Source organism: Condylostylus longicornis, unplaced genomic scaffold (genome assembly GCF_029603195.1).
Source record: "Condylostylus longicornis isolate FDR11 unplaced genomic scaffold, ASM2960319v2 ptg000064l, whole genome shotgun sequence".
Lineage (NCBI taxonomy): Eukaryota > Metazoa > Arthropoda > Insecta > Diptera > Dolichopodidae > Condylostylus > Condylostylus longicornis.
The window spans coordinates 850,698-868,697 of NW_026578032.1; the positions used below are offsets into that span (position 1 = coordinate 850,698).

At 21.2% G+C, this 18,000-nt stretch overlaps 1 protein-coding gene across 1 annotated transcript in view; it reads right to left on the reverse strand.

Moving 5' to 3' along the window:
* Positions 1-17,708, reverse strand: part of LOC129612229 (zinc finger protein 287-like) — a 51,147-nt gene extending 33,439 nt beyond the window's left edge. The window contains exons 1-8 of the mRNA XM_055525769.1: positions 17,274-17,708; positions 16,961-17,211; positions 16,013-16,878; positions 15,887-15,945; positions 15,627-15,713; positions 15,395-15,555; positions 15,240-15,332; positions 11,217-11,301 (exon numbers count right to left, since the gene is read on the reverse strand). Coding sequence (XP_055381744.1) covers positions 11,217-11,301; positions 15,240-15,332; positions 15,395-15,555; positions 15,627-15,713; positions 15,887-15,945; positions 16,013-16,878; positions 16,961-17,211; positions 17,274-17,500 — 1,829 coding nt within the window. The 5' untranslated portion in view covers positions 17,501-17,708. The remainder of the gene's footprint in view (positions 1-11,216; positions 11,302-15,239; positions 15,333-15,394; positions 15,556-15,626; positions 15,714-15,886; positions 15,946-16,012; positions 16,879-16,960; positions 17,212-17,273) is intronic.
* Between the last annotated feature and the right edge of the window lie 292 nt (positions 17,709-18,000).

An 18,000-nucleotide genomic window follows, 5' to 3' on the forward strand; every position in this document is an offset into this window, starting at 1 on the left:
TAAAAAATTTTTAACTCTGAAATACAATTGAAATTATCAAATATCGTTTAACTGTTATACAATAATACTTTATTATTTAAATACACTATAATTAAATCTTGACTGTATAACTTATACATAATAATGTATAAAATGTTATATAATCAAGATAGTATAACAGTTTAAGTTATAAATCGTATAACTTATATAAATTAATTGTATTATAAAATGTAATAAAATTTTCCAATAATGTTATTAGTATTTGTGAGTGCAGATGTAATAATTTCTAAACCTTATGGAAATATTAATAAAATTATTATAATATTCAATGTAATCCTTAAAATAGAACACTTAAAATCATGAAATTTTGGAAACAAGCCCGTGCTATACATATGTTTATACTGGACGGTCGGGTTTTCTAATCAGTTTTATTCTGCAAGTTTTTCGGAAATGTTATATATTAACGATTTATATTTTTCTGTTTAATTTACAGACTGAAAATCAACTTAAAAATTATTATATCTCTAAGTTTAATTCAACTGATAAAATATTTCTCATATTTTACAATTATATTCATTAATCACTTCTCTAATATAATGTAGAACAAATCTACATATTATATTTTATATTAAGAAACCAATAAAATTAGCCGAAACAACTCAAATTGCCATCACAGCGTTGTCTGCGTTGTTTTTTATATAATAACATGCGAAATCATCAAATTCTATAAATACGTAAATACCACTGATCAATTTAAAATTTTCAATTAAATATTATTTTAATAAAAAATATTTATGTATAACAGTTTTATTAACAAAATTGATTTGTATAATAAAATGTAACACGTCATATCAACGAAATAAAACGAAATCATAAATTTATAAATCAAAATAAATAACTAGAGCTAATTTTTAATATTAAAACAAAATTAATTTAATCAATGTAAATATTAAAACAACAAAAAAAAAAAACAAAAAATTTAATTTTATCGTCATAGCATTTATAACATTTTTTGATATAAAATTGTCAAAAACATAAACAATATATAACACTTCTTATGAATGTATGTTTGTATGTAAATATACTCTTCAATTTTCAATATTCTGAGTATTCAATAAAAACAATTAATTTCTATTTCAAATCATTTTGAAGTGCCTATATGATAGTATTATAAAACATTATTATAATATGATATTGTTATACATAATATGTATATGTTGTATATAATGAAAATATGTATGCCAATATATATTCTTCAATTGGTATATATATACATACATACATAATTCCAAATACAGAGTGTGACTTAAAATAAAGTTTTTAAAACAATAAGGAATTTTTCGAAAAGAAATTTTGAGAATATTACACAATATTTTGAGTAGAAATACAATTAATACAATTCTCAGATTGTATAAAAATTTGAAACTAAATGTTTTATATCATTAAATCTAAACAATTTTGTGTTAATTTTTTAATCAATTTTACTTCAAGCTAGCCTACACTTTAAAATATTGAAAACTTCAAATATTCAAAAATATCAGGCCATCTACTGTATAAGATATTGTAGCTCAAAGTTTTATATAAAAATACTGTTATACCGTTTTATTTCAGGTTTTATAACAATTTGGACGTATAACACTGCCAACTACACCGCGTTATAATAGAAAGAAATAGCTGAAAGTAGCACACTTACGAACATCTTTTCCAATAGATGGATTTACTTTGTTTACATAGACCAATATTTATAAATAAAATTTCTAGAGTTCCATTCACAATCTTCAACTTCTAACTATTTTGGCGTAATTTTAAATGTTAACATACATTTTGTTAAAAAACGTACTCAATTGTTATACATTATGTAAATATAGGTAGCATTAAACTTAGGCACCTTGTATTTTAACTATTATACGATATAATATTAAATTTACTTTACATCATATATCAAAATTTTCACTTCATTAAATTACAATATTTTATTATAGAAAAAAATGTCCCTCAAAAATCATTAAAAATCTGGTCAAAATGTGTTCATTAAAAGTGACAATATAATAGTATTATAATCTTATACATATATAGATTAATAGATCAAATAACTAATATATTAAATATTTTTATAATAGAATGAAAGATATAATTCATACAATAAAAATATGTAAAAGTATAGAAAATTAATAATAAATTTACCATAAATATCGAATGTTATTTTATCGTAAATCTTATCGTATATGTATATAATATAAAAAAAAACATTTTTCTATTAAAATACTTGGCATTTAATCTTAGTGAAACTAAATACAAAAATAAATAGATAATAAAAAAAAAATTTCTACATTTCTTCTATTTTATTTTTTTATGTTATTTAATTTATTATTTTTTACAATAAATTATTTTATTTCTGCTACATTGTATTTAAAATAATGTCTTTTCACATAAAAATTGATAGTTATTACAGATGATATATTTGTATAACAGTATATATATATAAATGGCATGATATTTTTTTGATGAATGTCTTTCGGCTATTAAAAATTTATTTAATATACATATCTTCTATATATGTACTTACATTATATGTGCAATATAACAATATTATTTGACTATTAAAGTAAATATTTTTTTTTTTGTTTCTTGAGTAACATCTGATTTATTCATTAAAATCCGATTAATTAATAATCTAGTTGACAGAATACATCACACTTAAGAGATGACCATAATATTACGAATATTGTAAGTGTTGCCTATACATACGTATATTATACGTAGATTTGCGAACTACCGTTTTTGAGTTGTTATACGATAAGCGATTAATTTACCTATATGTATACAATGAAAGATTGTATAAGAAATTAGAAATGGCTTTTTATGAAATATGAAATTTATTAAAAAAATTTTATGTCTTATACAATTAATCATTAATGCCCATACACTATTTTAGCGTAGTATTTAATATTTCTCTATTTATTAGGTAAATAAAATGAAATTATGAAAAATATGAAAGTCTCAAGAGAACTTTTGCAAAAATTCAACGTTTATTAATAAATAGTATAATAAATATTAGTATTAATTACAAAATACTTTTAATTTTAACATTTCTTTTTGAATATTTGTACAGTAAAAGTGTCCTTATTCAAATTATAGTGATAAGCTCCTGATACAAGATATCTGTTATACCAACACTATTTTACTAAATGTAAAATATTAACAGAATTTGGATGGAAAGATTTTTGGAAAAAAAAAAAATTTAAATAATTTTAAAATCAATAAATTCATTGATTCTTAAAATTTAATTTCTCCATGAATTTGGAGAAATTAAATTTCTCCATTAAAATTCATTTTGGACTAAATTTGCTTCAAAAAGGTATAATCTTAATTTTTTATGTTTGGCTCTTAAAGAGGTGTTAATTATATTTAATAATGCAGTGCTAAGTACCCCTGAAATTTAATTGTATACCATAATATTGGACAGATACTTTGAATTTGACATTTCAAAATATTGAGCGTTAATATTGAATCTGTTATACGAAAATATTAAAAATATACGCGAGTAATGTCATTTTAAAAATCAAATATCAAATGTCAAATCAAAATTTTTTACCGCAAAAAATTACTCCGTAATATCACCAAATATTTTATATCATAATACGTAATATATCAGTGGTATGATCGTATATTTTTTTTTTATTAACCTTTATCTAAAGGTTAACACTATCCACTTACAAATTGTTGATATGGTAATTATATAATAATATTAACTTAAATGTTATTAAATAATGTTAAAGGTTTGACTAATTCAATTTTCATTTCTAAAATTTCATTTTAAAATTTAATCGTAAATAATATAATCGTATGATATAATTATGTATATGAATATCTAAGATATTACACTAAAATAATGGTATAATTTAATTTCAAATTATTTTTTTATAATTACGTTCTAAAGAAAATTCTAATTAAATTGGTAATGATCTTGGTATTTTATTGTTATATTATGTGGTTGCAGAATAATTTTATTAATTATTAAATAAAATATAGAGTGTATATTTTTACCGTATAAAATTACTTACTGTGTAATTAAGTAAATTTAATACAATTGGAAACGCTCCGATTATTATGTTAAAGTAAAAATTTACTTTTAGACACGTGCCTTAATCTGTATTTATCGGATTAACAGAGTAATGTGTAACATTTTAATGATGGCGATCTTAACTATTTCATGATTATTAAAGCTTATTTATAAGTATATAGTATAACAGATTAAAGTTTTAATCGATTACATTATAAAAACCTTTTCATATTTTCGTAACCAATTTATTGTTAGGATAAGAAAACGTATAAAAGGTAAGATAGAAAGAGTGTTACGCAAAATAAAAGTAGCTGAGAAAATTCTATGTTTTCCTATTTTACTTCCGAATATATGTATATATACATATTTATAAACATACATACATGTAAAACATTGTAAAAATACTTAATAAATTATTTAACGAGGGTGTTTGTTTTTATGATTAAAACGTAATTTGTAATTTATTTCAAAACAAAATAATTTACGAGAAAAAAATTTATTAAAATATTTTTTTCATGAAAAACAGGAAATATATGAAATATTTTTTGAATTCTAATAGAAAACTAGATCAGGCTTAATTTTTAAATTATATTCAAAAATATACCAGTTTGTAAAACAGAACACTCTCATATCATGTCCAAGGAGGCGATCTAACAACTAAGTAGATCTAAGGTCAAATGGTCTAATTCGACAATTAAAATTCCTATTTCAAAATAAGTGAACATAAAATATGCATTAAAGGTAAGCGTCTACACTATTTGTTGACTATCTGAAACTTATTGTCCAGGACCGTCTTTTTGCAAAATAGTGAAGAAAAACAATTAATCTAAAATAGAGCCGAATACATATTTGTGTCAATAGTTGAGAATGAAGCCTTAATTTTATAAATTTTGACATAATTACAATTGGCAGTTTATGAATTGTATAATTACCGAATTATATGTTGCAATAAGATATTACTACAATTTTGAAGTAGCCGTCAGATTTCTTTTACAATTGTCATTTTCAATTATACCTGTATTTACAAATTTTAATTATAATAAACTCTTACTCCATTATTAAGTAAACAATTTTAAAAGCACAAATAATACCCACATAAGTAGTACACTTTCAAATAAAAAAATTTCCTTAAAACTTAATGCAAATTTATTGTTCAAGAACTACCAAGCGGAAAAAAAAATAAACAAAAACAAAACTGTCAATTATCATCAATTTGACAATTTTTTAAGTTTAATCCGCTTTTTTTTTTCATTTTTAAAAAACACAAAAATTTCAAGTGTATAAATTTTTTTTTTCCTAATTTTTATCAAAGAAATCAATTTTTTAATTTACATACAATGAAAACAAGAAATGTAACTGTAAAATTTATTAATCTTACATTATATGTAAGTAAATGAAGGCGTTATAAAAATTACAATATTCATATTTATTGTTTGTCAAAATATTTTCATTTGTTTACTACTTAAACAAAATGACAAATAATTCAATAATAATTAAGTTACAATCAGAAATACGATCAGAGTACCTGACTGATTTTTTTTTTACATTTACATTAATTTTTTATTAGAAAATCAACTCTGATTGTTTGTTAAATACTTATTGTGAATCAAATTCTTTACAATGAAATCACTGATTAGATCACAATTTTACTATCACTATCATAACAGTAGAGAAAATAATAAAATGTAGAGTAAAAATTTTATAGTGGAGGAGTGAATTAAGAGAATAAGTTATTTAAAGTGATTTCAATCAATCAAAAACAAAAGGTGATTAATTTTAATTGGTAAAAATTTATAAAAAAAGAAAATATTTTGAATAAGTAGAGTATAGGTACTTTTATTATTGGAATAAAACTATGGGTATAAGATCTGTAAGCGGTGATAATCAAAATTTAAAATTAAAAAATATTTGAAACAATATGGTACCAGCTAAGTTTTAATTAAATTTTTGAAATTTTAACCTTAATATGCAAATTTTATATTTTACATAATTTTATTTCAACTGTTATTCATAAGGGAAATTTTAGCTAATGATTTCTACTTCAAGATTTTTCTTTGAATATTAAACTGCTTCCAGTACGATAATTTTATATTCACAAATATTTATTCAATAAGTATATTTAATTATAAATTCAATTTGAAACTTTCTTTCAATTTATCAATAAGATCAATAATCGAAATTTTTATTAATAAAAAATTTTAATATTCTAAACACGATTGCATTTCATTTAAGTATTTATGCATGTCGAAATGAAAAAGACAGAGAATTTTTTTGGGAAACTCTTTAACTGTATAAATGAAAAACTAAAAGTCTAATACTTATGGAGCACTTTATTATAGTAGTCGTATAACAGTTTATATTTGCTTAAAATTGATATGAAATTTAAATAAAAATTGGAAACTAATCTCAAAATTAATCATTTTTTTTTTTTAAATAAAAGGTAAGTAATTTAAGAATTATTAAAAAAAAAAAACAATTTAAATGCTATTTTAATTGTTTTTAGAATGTATAACACTGCAAGAATTATATTTTATATAAGAATACTTGGCGAAAATGTGATATGTATTACAAATTTATCATAACGCCATATGTAAATTTCACAATAATTTTGGAACTACGAGTATCTACTTTCATTTATATGTGATATTATTTTTTTATAGTATTATTAATAATAGCATTTGGTCCAATTTTAGTTCTACATAAAATCGAATGCATTTTCTTAATTAGATCTTAAGTATATATATAAAAATTTTACTATTTTAGAAATTATGCACACGGAAATTTGAGATTTGTGGATTAAGAATGGTTCGCTAGTGCTAAATCTGGTTTAAATAAATTCCAAGGCAATCAATCAAATTGTATTTTTCCAGAATAAAAATTTCACAAAAATATATGAGAAAATTATAACCAACTTTTCAACTAGCTTTTTAACGATTTCTATTTTGAGAGTTAAAATAGTTCCGACTACGAGTATAACTACAGCCGATAGTTTCTTCTAAATAAGTATACTCGTATTTATAATTTTAAATCAATAAAAAACTGAACCAAATTCAGTTGCCAATTTTTTAGAAAATTAACAAAGAATCACATTTCTTTAGTGAATAGTGAATAGTGGTATCTTTGTGTATATATAACAATATGTATATAATTATAACACATTAATTAAAGGAATAAATTTTAAAGGGACAATTAAATTGAAATCAAAAATAAAAATATTATTTTCTTTTTTTTTTTTTAATTAACATAGTCATTTAAAATTTTATTTGAGAAGACACATATGTATATACGTACATACACATATATATATATATATAGGTATATATATATATATATATATATATATATATATATTATATTTTTTTTTAAATTTAGACAGTAAACTTGATTTTATGAACTGATGAAAATTTTTTTTAATAAAATAAATTTTTTTTTAAATAACCACAGAAATTTTTTTTTCTTTTAACTTTTAAACTCCAATTAAAAAATGAAAATACTTATATAAGTATAAATGATAACTACATAATTGCGTAAAATTTGTTATACATTATCATAAATCTCATAAATAAATTTGGAATGGAAAGTGATTTTTAATTGTAATGTCTGAAAATTTTATTTTCGGTTCAAAAATAAAGGAAACTTTTTATATAGAATATTTTTAATAATTGTTTTTAATATATGTAGATGTGTGTGCGTTTGTTTGTTTTGAAAGTGTTATTATATTACAGATAATTTATTTTTATTTTTTATATTTTTTTTATAAAATATTATGGCCTTGATGGATAATTTAAAGATTCTATAAAATAAAGGATATTGTGGTTTTGATTTTTATTTTTTATTTTTTAAATTTTGTTACTCAAATTTACTTTATATTAATTGTAATTTTAATTTGGGTAAAAAAATTTTTCAAATGTTATTAAATAAGTGAAAAAGAATAAATGAAACTTTAAATAAAATTAAAGAGAACCAATTATTTGGATTATTTAATATTATTAAAAGAACATTTAATTTTTAATTTAAATTTTGTTAAAAAAACCCTTTGCATTCGATTTATTTTCAAGATTGTTGCATGTCAACTTGTATAAGATCTCGAATAATGCAAATGAATTTTACAGTTATTTAGTGCTATTGTTTATAGATATACATTAGTATTGCCAACTCCAGTGTAACATACGGAAAGTAGTAAATTAATATTGTCACCTCCAATGTAATATACGAGTGCAAAGGGTTAATTGTATACGATATAATGTGAAAAGGACTTGAGCTCAGATTATTTGTATAACGGTACATAACTGCAATTATTTACTTATTGGATTGAATTTATAGTTACTAATATGTAACAATTAAAATTATTTTAATTTAATAAATATTTTTATTAAATATTACTTATAAATTAAATGTACATAGTAAATTTTAATAAAAACAGTTAATTATGTGGTAACTTTGTCATTCAGAATTGCTTTAATAAATTAACTTTCGAATTCTAATAGTAACTTCTAACACATTTTATTTATATAGTTTTATTACAAACAACTGCTTACTTCTATTATTCTATTCTAAGTAGGTATACGTAATTTTAAGGTTTTAGTTACTAATTTCTGACATTTTCAATTGTAAAAATTTCTTACTTCAAAATTACAGTATGTTATTAATCTGATAATAAATCTGGTAACAGTTTAAGAATTAATTACAATATTGATAAATTTCTAAGCCAGACTGTGTGAAATCTATAAAAGAGCTGGAAATTAATATTTGACTGAATATGTAATTGAGATAATGTAGTTAAAATCCGAAATTGAAAACATTTCTCACAATTAATGAATATTATTCGAAAAAAAAAATTAATTCATATTACTTAATTGTTTTTAATTCGATTAACATAATATTGAATATAAAATCATCTTGATTTTTAAGGAACTTTGAAAAGCAAAGTATTTTTCCATTCAAATTGTAATATAAAGCTAGTAATTATATATAACATTATAATAATAAGCATATGAATAAGTCTATAGAGAACCACATTGTTTGATTTTTGAATTTCGCATATAAAATACAAGAAAAAAATTTAATTTTTTTCAATTTATAAAAATGAAGGAAAAAAATTTTCCATTAGAATCAAATACTTACATGAATTCGGATATTTTTTATAGAATCTAGATAATAAGAAAGATCAAAAATCATAATAAAATTCTTTTTAACTGTTATAATTTAAACCTGATTTAATCAGTTTTTTTCTGATTTTTGTTTTATTTTTTTTTTTTAATATAAACAACACTAAAATCTGCTGAAATATTTGTTTACATTAATAAATCCCTTTTTTTATATTGAATTATTAAGTAAACATACAAGTAAATAATCAAAATTAGTAAGAAATTCGATTTAAAATAAGTAAGTATAACAATATAAAACACAGTATAAATATTCTAGCATTTTCTTAAATTTTTTTTATACACAAAATTTTTTCATATGTATACAATAATATTGTTAAGTATAATATCAAATAGCCATGGCTACAGTTATCATCACCTTATAAATGCCTTATATTCACTTATATAACTTATATAAAAGATTTTAAATACATAAACATATATACATGTATATTTAAAATATTATGGAATTTTTAACTATTAAATCAAAGTTTTTGTATCTGACTGTTAGGTATCAAAAATTATAAAAAAAAAAAACTAATAAGAAAAACTCAATCGTAACGCAAATCGTAAAAAAATCAAAAGAAAAAAAAATTGTGCGAATATAATATTATGATCTGATCATATAACAGATATAAATATGAGAAACTTAATAAATTCCTTTATAAATGTAAACATTATTAAGTATGATCACATTAACATACACATAAAGTTAAAGATATAAGTATATAACTGTTATAAATTATACTTATTTTATTCTTATAGTATGCAAAAATATTTATATGTATAACAATATATTTTTTTTAAAAATCGTAAAATTTTAAATAAGAAGTTAGTAACTTATGCCTGATTATAAATATAAATTTCGATTTTAATTTAATAAATTAAATACTAAGTATTTTAAATGAAAATAAATTAAGATCATACGAGTATTTAATGTTATATTTTATATCCAATTATGTATTTGTATAGCTGCTCATATTATGAGTCTTTTAACAGATGCTCATTGTACCTTACCCCTTATCCCACTCCTACTTATTACTCCAGTATATTTCATTTCGTTAAGGTAGGTATGTAAAATAAGTTACCCGCGTTATACCTACGTAATAATATAAATTGTGTACTTAAAGCGATTATACATTTTATATTACTTATTTTATTTTGGTTTTTTAATAAAAAAAATTGTTATAAAGCAAAAATATTTTTCTTGTTTTATGGTAGTTTGAAATTTAAGCCTTCCGTTTAATAATAATTTTGAATGTTGTTAAGTACTAGTAACGTATACGTGCGCCGTATATTACCTATACTTTATAATCTTATTTTATAATTTCTTAATTATTTGTCACATATTTTATAGATTTTAGTTTATTATTTTTTCAAATATATTTTAATATTCTAGTGTATAGGTATAGTAAATTATTACTTAAATATGTAATTATGTAAACGAATATGCTTTATATTATATATTAACGTTTCAATTGTATTTACAAGGTACACTGTTTTTATATATCTCAATTATTAATAAAATGTTCAGTAAATTTATATTATAAAACTTTTATAATTTGTAATACTGGTGTAATTCTTTATGAAATTTATTATATAAATTGTCAATTCCAATTAATTTTAAAATTTAAATTTACAAAATTGTCTTAAAAATTATAGAATAAATAATAATTTCAATTCAGCAATTAAAAATCATAAGCTGAATTGTTTGTGAATATTTGTATAAGTATTATATTGTATATTTTACTCATTAAATATGTAATTTTAAAATTGATTATTAATAGTTATGAAATTAATCGAAATTAAAATAAAATACCTATAAATGCAGGATAAATAAAAAATTTGAATTGAAAAATTTGTGACTATGGAAAATTGGCTAACATTTTGTGTATTCAATATTAATATAAATTTGATACAAGAATAACAACACAAAATTTAACATTATTAAGTAGATATACTAGTGTATATCTACTAGTAGTACCTACTTAGTGTTAATTATTATAATAATATAATCTAATCTCTCTTACCTTGAATTAAATCCAATTGTGGTTTCAATTGCTGTAATACCATTATATGAGATACGTTTTTCATATTCACCATCTATTAAATAATCTGTAATAATAAAATTATCATTTGCCCGATTATATGATAATTTTTTTATTAAATTATAATTATCTATATTATTAATTAATTTTTGATCATAATTATCATCATTATTATTATTATTATATTTATAATGTTGATGTTTATAACATTTAGTTCCATTTAATAATGTTGTTAAAAATATTAAAATAATTTTAATAAATTGAATATTTATTTCCATATTGTTATATATATATATATATTTATCCCGGTTCTTATTTTTTATTTTATTAAATTTCAATAAGAATTTTAATTTGAGGTTATTTTGAATAAAATAAAAAATTTATTTTATGTTTCTTCTTCTCTTTTTTATTTTTGATTTCAATTAAACTTGTTTTTTTTTTTTATTATGTAAATATTTTGTAATTTTTCTTTTATTTAATAAATATATAAGTATATTTTTTTTTTTACTGTTACGATACTATTTTATTCTTTTACAATTAATTTTTAAAAAATTATTTAGTATGAATTTCTTTTGAAAAATTCCCAACTTTTAATATTTTATAAATTTAAAGCGCTTTTACAACCTTGTCCTAAGGTTGTTCCGTTAAAACTAACCAATTATTAAATGTAGATAACCGAGAATGACAACGTGCAACATTAAAAGTCAGTGCTTTAATTTTGCTGTTTCTTTTTTTTTTCATTTTTTTCTTCTTCTTCTTCTTCATATAGTCAGACAAGAAAAAAAAATTTAAAGTTTTCTTTTTTTTTTTTTTGCTTTCAATATAATTTTGATGACGAAATGAATTAAAACTCACAAATACATGAAATTTTTTTCTTTTCATTTTGTACATAAAATGAAAAATTTTTAATATTTTTTGTTAAAAAATTTCGAGAGAAAAAATTTACCTTCAAATTATTTTTAAATACATTGTTTCTTTTTAATTGAATAACTTTTAGTGTCGTTCGAATAAAACAAATGTGATTGAGAATCGAACAAACGAAAGGTTTTAAAGAGAGTAAAGAAAAAAAAAAATTGTTGATAAGAAAATTACAAATTATTATGTTTAAAATTAAAATACGGTACATATAGTAAGAAGTAATAATAATAATAATTACCGTAAATCATACAAGTATAATCAAATTTGTATTGTATTATGTTATACATGTATGATGTATTAAATAAATTAAAGTTTGAATGATATTGATTTGATACATTTTGTATGATGTTGAAATATAGTTTAATTTGCATTAGGCTCAAACATACAACAAATAGAGAATCTGTGAACATTTTATATAAAATTCTTGTTATAGAAAAATTATTAAAATAATATATGTTCGATTAATAACGGTTCGGTTATAAAAATAACAATAACAAAAATATCATGTTTTTCACCGAAAATATTTTAATAAAGGTTCTATTAGAATAGTTTATTTAAAAATATTGTTTGGTTTTTTCATTGAAATTAGTGATTGAACAGTTTTAACAGTCCTGACAATGCTACTGATTATCCTTTACCCTCAGCTCATAATAATTACTTATCCTGACTATGGTACGAATTTTAAGAATAAAACTAAAAATGTAGTAAAATTTATTATATTTTTCCGTAAAAAGACAGTACAGGTTTAACGTTCAAATATTTCTTTGGCACATTTTATAATTAGAAAAAAGTCTTTTTCACCTTATTCATTTATTGTAATGCGTATATTTTAAAATAGCAATCATACAAAATTTAACTGAAGTAAGTTACTTTCGGTATTACCTTTCAAGTAATGAATAAAAACAAAAAATCACAATTAAAAAAAAATAAACATTTATTTTAGTCCTGCTAAAGTAAGAATTCATAGGTATGTAAGTATTTTATAATCAAAGAGAAAACAATATAAAACGCACCATATTTTATTCATTACAAACATTTAACTGCGAACATTTTTGTAATAAAAGCATGAATGGTGATATTTTTTTTGTATCTGTGCTTGTATTACATAAGAAAGTTACTTCCCTTTCTTTATAAACTAATTCAACATTTCGAACAATTTACAAGCAATTTACCATTTTTATACTTACACATACTACTACGCTTAAGGAATACAAGTACATACATACAGTCTTAAATTCTAATGATTTCTAAGAACGTATCTTGTTATTTTCAATTCTTATAGAATTGTATTACATTATATACTTATATATTTCTTTACAGAATTACATAAATATAAAATGTTCATGTAAACATATTTAAAATATTCAAATAACAAAAAAATTCATTAAAACAATGAAAAAAAAAATCCTTTTTCTATTTTGTTTTATTTTTGCTTTCAAAGGTCGTTTGAAAAATAAAATATTTTCCATTTCGCTGCTCTTAAATAGGTAACAGTAATTTTGATAACAATAATTTAAACATTCAGTCAAAAAAAGAATTATTTTTGATGGAAAAAAAAATAAAAAATAAAATAAAACATTCCATTTCCACGGTCTACATTATTACAATTACCTAGACTACTCACCTATGTATGATGATGATATAGAAGCTTTTCTTTGTTTTTTGAATCCTTTTTAATATGACAAAAAAAGAAATAACACAAGACAAGTATGTATAACTATATGAAACATAACTAACTAATCTACCAGCATGATATAAAAAATTGTCAACAAGCATACAAACAAACAAAATATACCATATTTGAAATTTTAAAATTAAAGAAAATTATGCTACATAAGTACATTACGATTTTGTATTTGTAAGCAAAAGAAAAAACAATTAAATGATTTTCTACAGGTCAAAGAAATGCAACGCATCCCATCAAATTTTTTAAATTTACATCCGTGTACTTAAACATATAAACTATTAATATTTTTATTTAAATGCTTGTAATAAAAACATCAAATGCTGTTTCATCAAAATTCTCTAAAATACATCATTGTATTTAGTCAGTAATTATTGTTCTTTAATACTTCTATAACCCCTATCTTTATACTCTTGGCATATTATTGTACATATGGGATGCCCCTTAACTGAAATTTGAATGATTGGTTCATGGTATTTAAATCGAACATAAAATTGTAAACTAATGAAATATTGAAAAATTCTTAATATATCAATTTCTCAATAAAAATTTCTGGTTTGGTTCAAATATAATAAAGTAGTGAATTTAAATACCCAAACAAAAAATTTTGCAAATTCTAGCACATATTTTGTATAAAAAAAAAATTGGTAAAAAAAACTATTTAGAAATAGTTTAATTTAAAACTATTTTATTTTAAAACTATTTAGAAATAGTAAAAATTAAAAGTTAAGTGTGTTCAAATTTTACTCTAGCTATTTTTAAAAAAGGAAACACTATGAAGTAGGCTATTAAACATCTTGTTTTTATAAAAAAAACTTTTATTTATTTTAAAAGAAAATTAAGCAGTCGTTTTAAAGTAATATACCATAAATTATTAAACAAGCTTACGTTTAAGCTTTGATAATTTTTTTATGCAAGTTTCCAAATTCAAAAATAACAGTGAATTAAAAATTCTGCTTGAATTTCCGCTTGAATTTAAGAATAATGGCTTGAAAAATTCTTCAAATTATCACTTGCCACAGTACATGCCTGTAGAGTCTATCTATACAAAAATTCAACTGTTTTATATCTTTACAAGCAAATACACAGAAATTAATATAATTTTGAAAATAATCTGGATGAAAAATCTTTTGAGTAACAAATTCATATCTAAAATCTAACTCCCTTTGATTCAAACTATTTATTGTGTGGCAAATTTATCTCATTAACTAAATGATTGATTTATTATTATAAAATAATTTTGATATTGCAAATATATTTATAATCTATTCTATGTCATACAAGTATGTAGTACAATTTAATTATAAACATTTGAAAATTTTCAGATCATTATTAATTTTTTATTGCTATCGAAATTAATAAATACAAAATAAATTTCAAAAAATTTTGAATTTAACTTTTACCATCTGTTAATCCTTTTTCATAATCTTTAGAATATTTAATCCCATGAATTTTCATATGTGAATAAATACCGTTATATAAAGCATATCCCTTTCCTTTAACAAAGATTATTTAATAATTAATTATGTATATAGAAATCAATTAAAAATATTATTACCACAGATTTTGCAAATGTAATCCTTTACGCCACTATGTTGCTTTTTATGCCACAAAAGACATCTTTCTCTTAAAAATTTTGCTGGACATTGATCACAAGCGTATGGTCTTTCATTCGAGTGTATAATTTTATGTTTATTCAAATCATGTTGTTCGTAAAACCTTGAAAATAAAAAGCAAAAAAAAATTTTTATAAGTTTCAGATTAATATAAACATCGGAAAAATTATTTACCCTTTATTACAAACGTCACATTTAAATGATCGACCATTTACGTGATAAGTTTTGTAATGGTAATCCCTTTTGTATTCGTAAATAAAGCTGAAATGAGATTTTTATGTCAAGTCTTACATTCAAAAAGCAATTTAGAATATAACAGCAAAATTATTTTCTTCATTATTTATTTTATTTATTTTAAAGTTATTTAATTTTAATGTGAAAATTGAAACTGTTGAGATTATGTGTTTAAAATATGTGTATAATTAAAAGCTTACCCTCTAAAGCAGGCTGAACATTTAAATGGCCTATCACTTACATGTCGATTAATGTGAGCCTGCAAATTTTTTTCTTGTTTTAATTTAAGCTTAATTTAAATAAATTAAAAAAAAAAATAAAATTACTTTCAAAGAGCTTTGATCAACAAATTTTTTGTCACAATCCTTCCAACTGCATTTAAATTCTAATTCTTTAGTGTGTATAATTTTAATATGGTTTCTTAAACTTTTTTGTGAAATAAACATTTTTTTACATATATCACATTGAAATGAATATCGGGAATCATCATGAACTTTTAAATGATAATATAATTTATGTTTAGTTATTGATTTTCCACATACTTCACAAACTACTTTTTCCCCCTCTTTACTTCGACTTATTTTTTTTTTCACTTTTATTTTTTGAGCTTGCTTAAATCTCTTTGCATTAAATTCTTCTGTTTTAGCATTGTCGGATATGTGTACTTCAGAATTAGTATTCATAAGACTATTTTCAGTTGTTTCATTATCGTGGTTCAGCTCTTCTTTTATAGACGAATTTGATTTTACATTTTTTGAAATATTTTTGCTGTGATTAGAAATATGTACTTTCAATTTTGAATTATAAACAAATTCTTTAGGGCACATTGGACATTTGTAAGGCCTCTCATAGTGATATCTTAAATGAACTTTCAAACTTTTTTCATCCACAAAAGATTTGTTACAATTTTCATGTTCGCATTTAAAAGGTTTTAGTTCCTTGTGATAGTTACGGGAATGTAAAGAAAGACTAATGTCTGAAACAAATAATTTCTGACAAATGTTGCATTTATACTTGTACCGGCTATGATCATGAGATGTTAAATGCCTTTTTAAATAATATTTTCTTATTTTATTGCCACATATTTTACAGGAAAATCTTCCACATTCTAATTCAACGAAATTTGACAATAATTCTGATAGTAACTTGTTTTTCTTTTTTTTATCAAATTCTAAAATATCATCACCCAATTCTAAAACATAAAAAATATTTCAGAAATAAAATAAATAAATTATTCAACATATTTTATATTTTAAAAACCATAACATATTTACTAGGCAGCGTGGATTCTTTGAGTGTAGAATATTCAGAGCTCTGGTCATCCAAAGCATCTATTTCGGAATTTGATTTTTCTAAAACTGAATGCAGAAACATGTCATTTTCCTCTTCGAGATATACAGTGTTTTTAGCAGAATCAGAAAAATTTGGTTTACTTTCCAATGTAAAACTGTTTTCGTCTTCAAAATCTAAACCATTAGCATCGGAATTAACTTTTTCAAAAACGTTGTTTTCAATATTTAAGTCACTGTAATTGCAAATTTAGTATAAGCTCTAAAATTTAAATTTATATCTAATTATAGTTATTACTCTTGACTGTCTCTTAATTCTTTATGAGGAAAGTTTGAATCCACTGCTTTTGTCTGATCCAAAAAGTGCTCCAAAAAATCATCGTTTTGAAGATCAAAATGTTTCTCCAATAAATGATCACAAAAACTATATATTCTTTTATAAGTTTCTGAGCAGATTGAACATATAATCTCTAATTGAGAATTTAGATGATAAATTTCGGCACACTTAATTTTAGGCTTGTCCATTATATTTTAGTTATTCCTTTTTTCTTTATCTTAGCTAAAGTACTGTATTCAGAAGCCAATATAAATTATTAAATTTAGATATAAAAATATACATACATAAAACTTTATTAATTGCAAATAAATAATACAAAATTTTAAGGGTAGTCAAAAGAATTCATTTTTGACAATATAATAATTAAAATTAAGTATATCTGTTCATGATCCGTTCTGATTCTAATTCTGCTATTAAAAAAATTTCTTGACAGTTTCACAGTTTTTCTTGACAGCAAAAATTGAGAATAAGACATGTGAAAATACAAACAATATTGTGTAAAAGTTATGAATCAAAAGAAACGTCAATAAGTTTGAAAGTAAAAACAGTACTTTATTTTTTGGTAAAACATGAAAATTACGAAATGTCTACTCAATGTCATTACTCGAATCCATTTTCAAATAGGTAACATTTATTTGTTATTTTTCAATATTTGTATCATATTATCATGTGACTCTCATATGATATA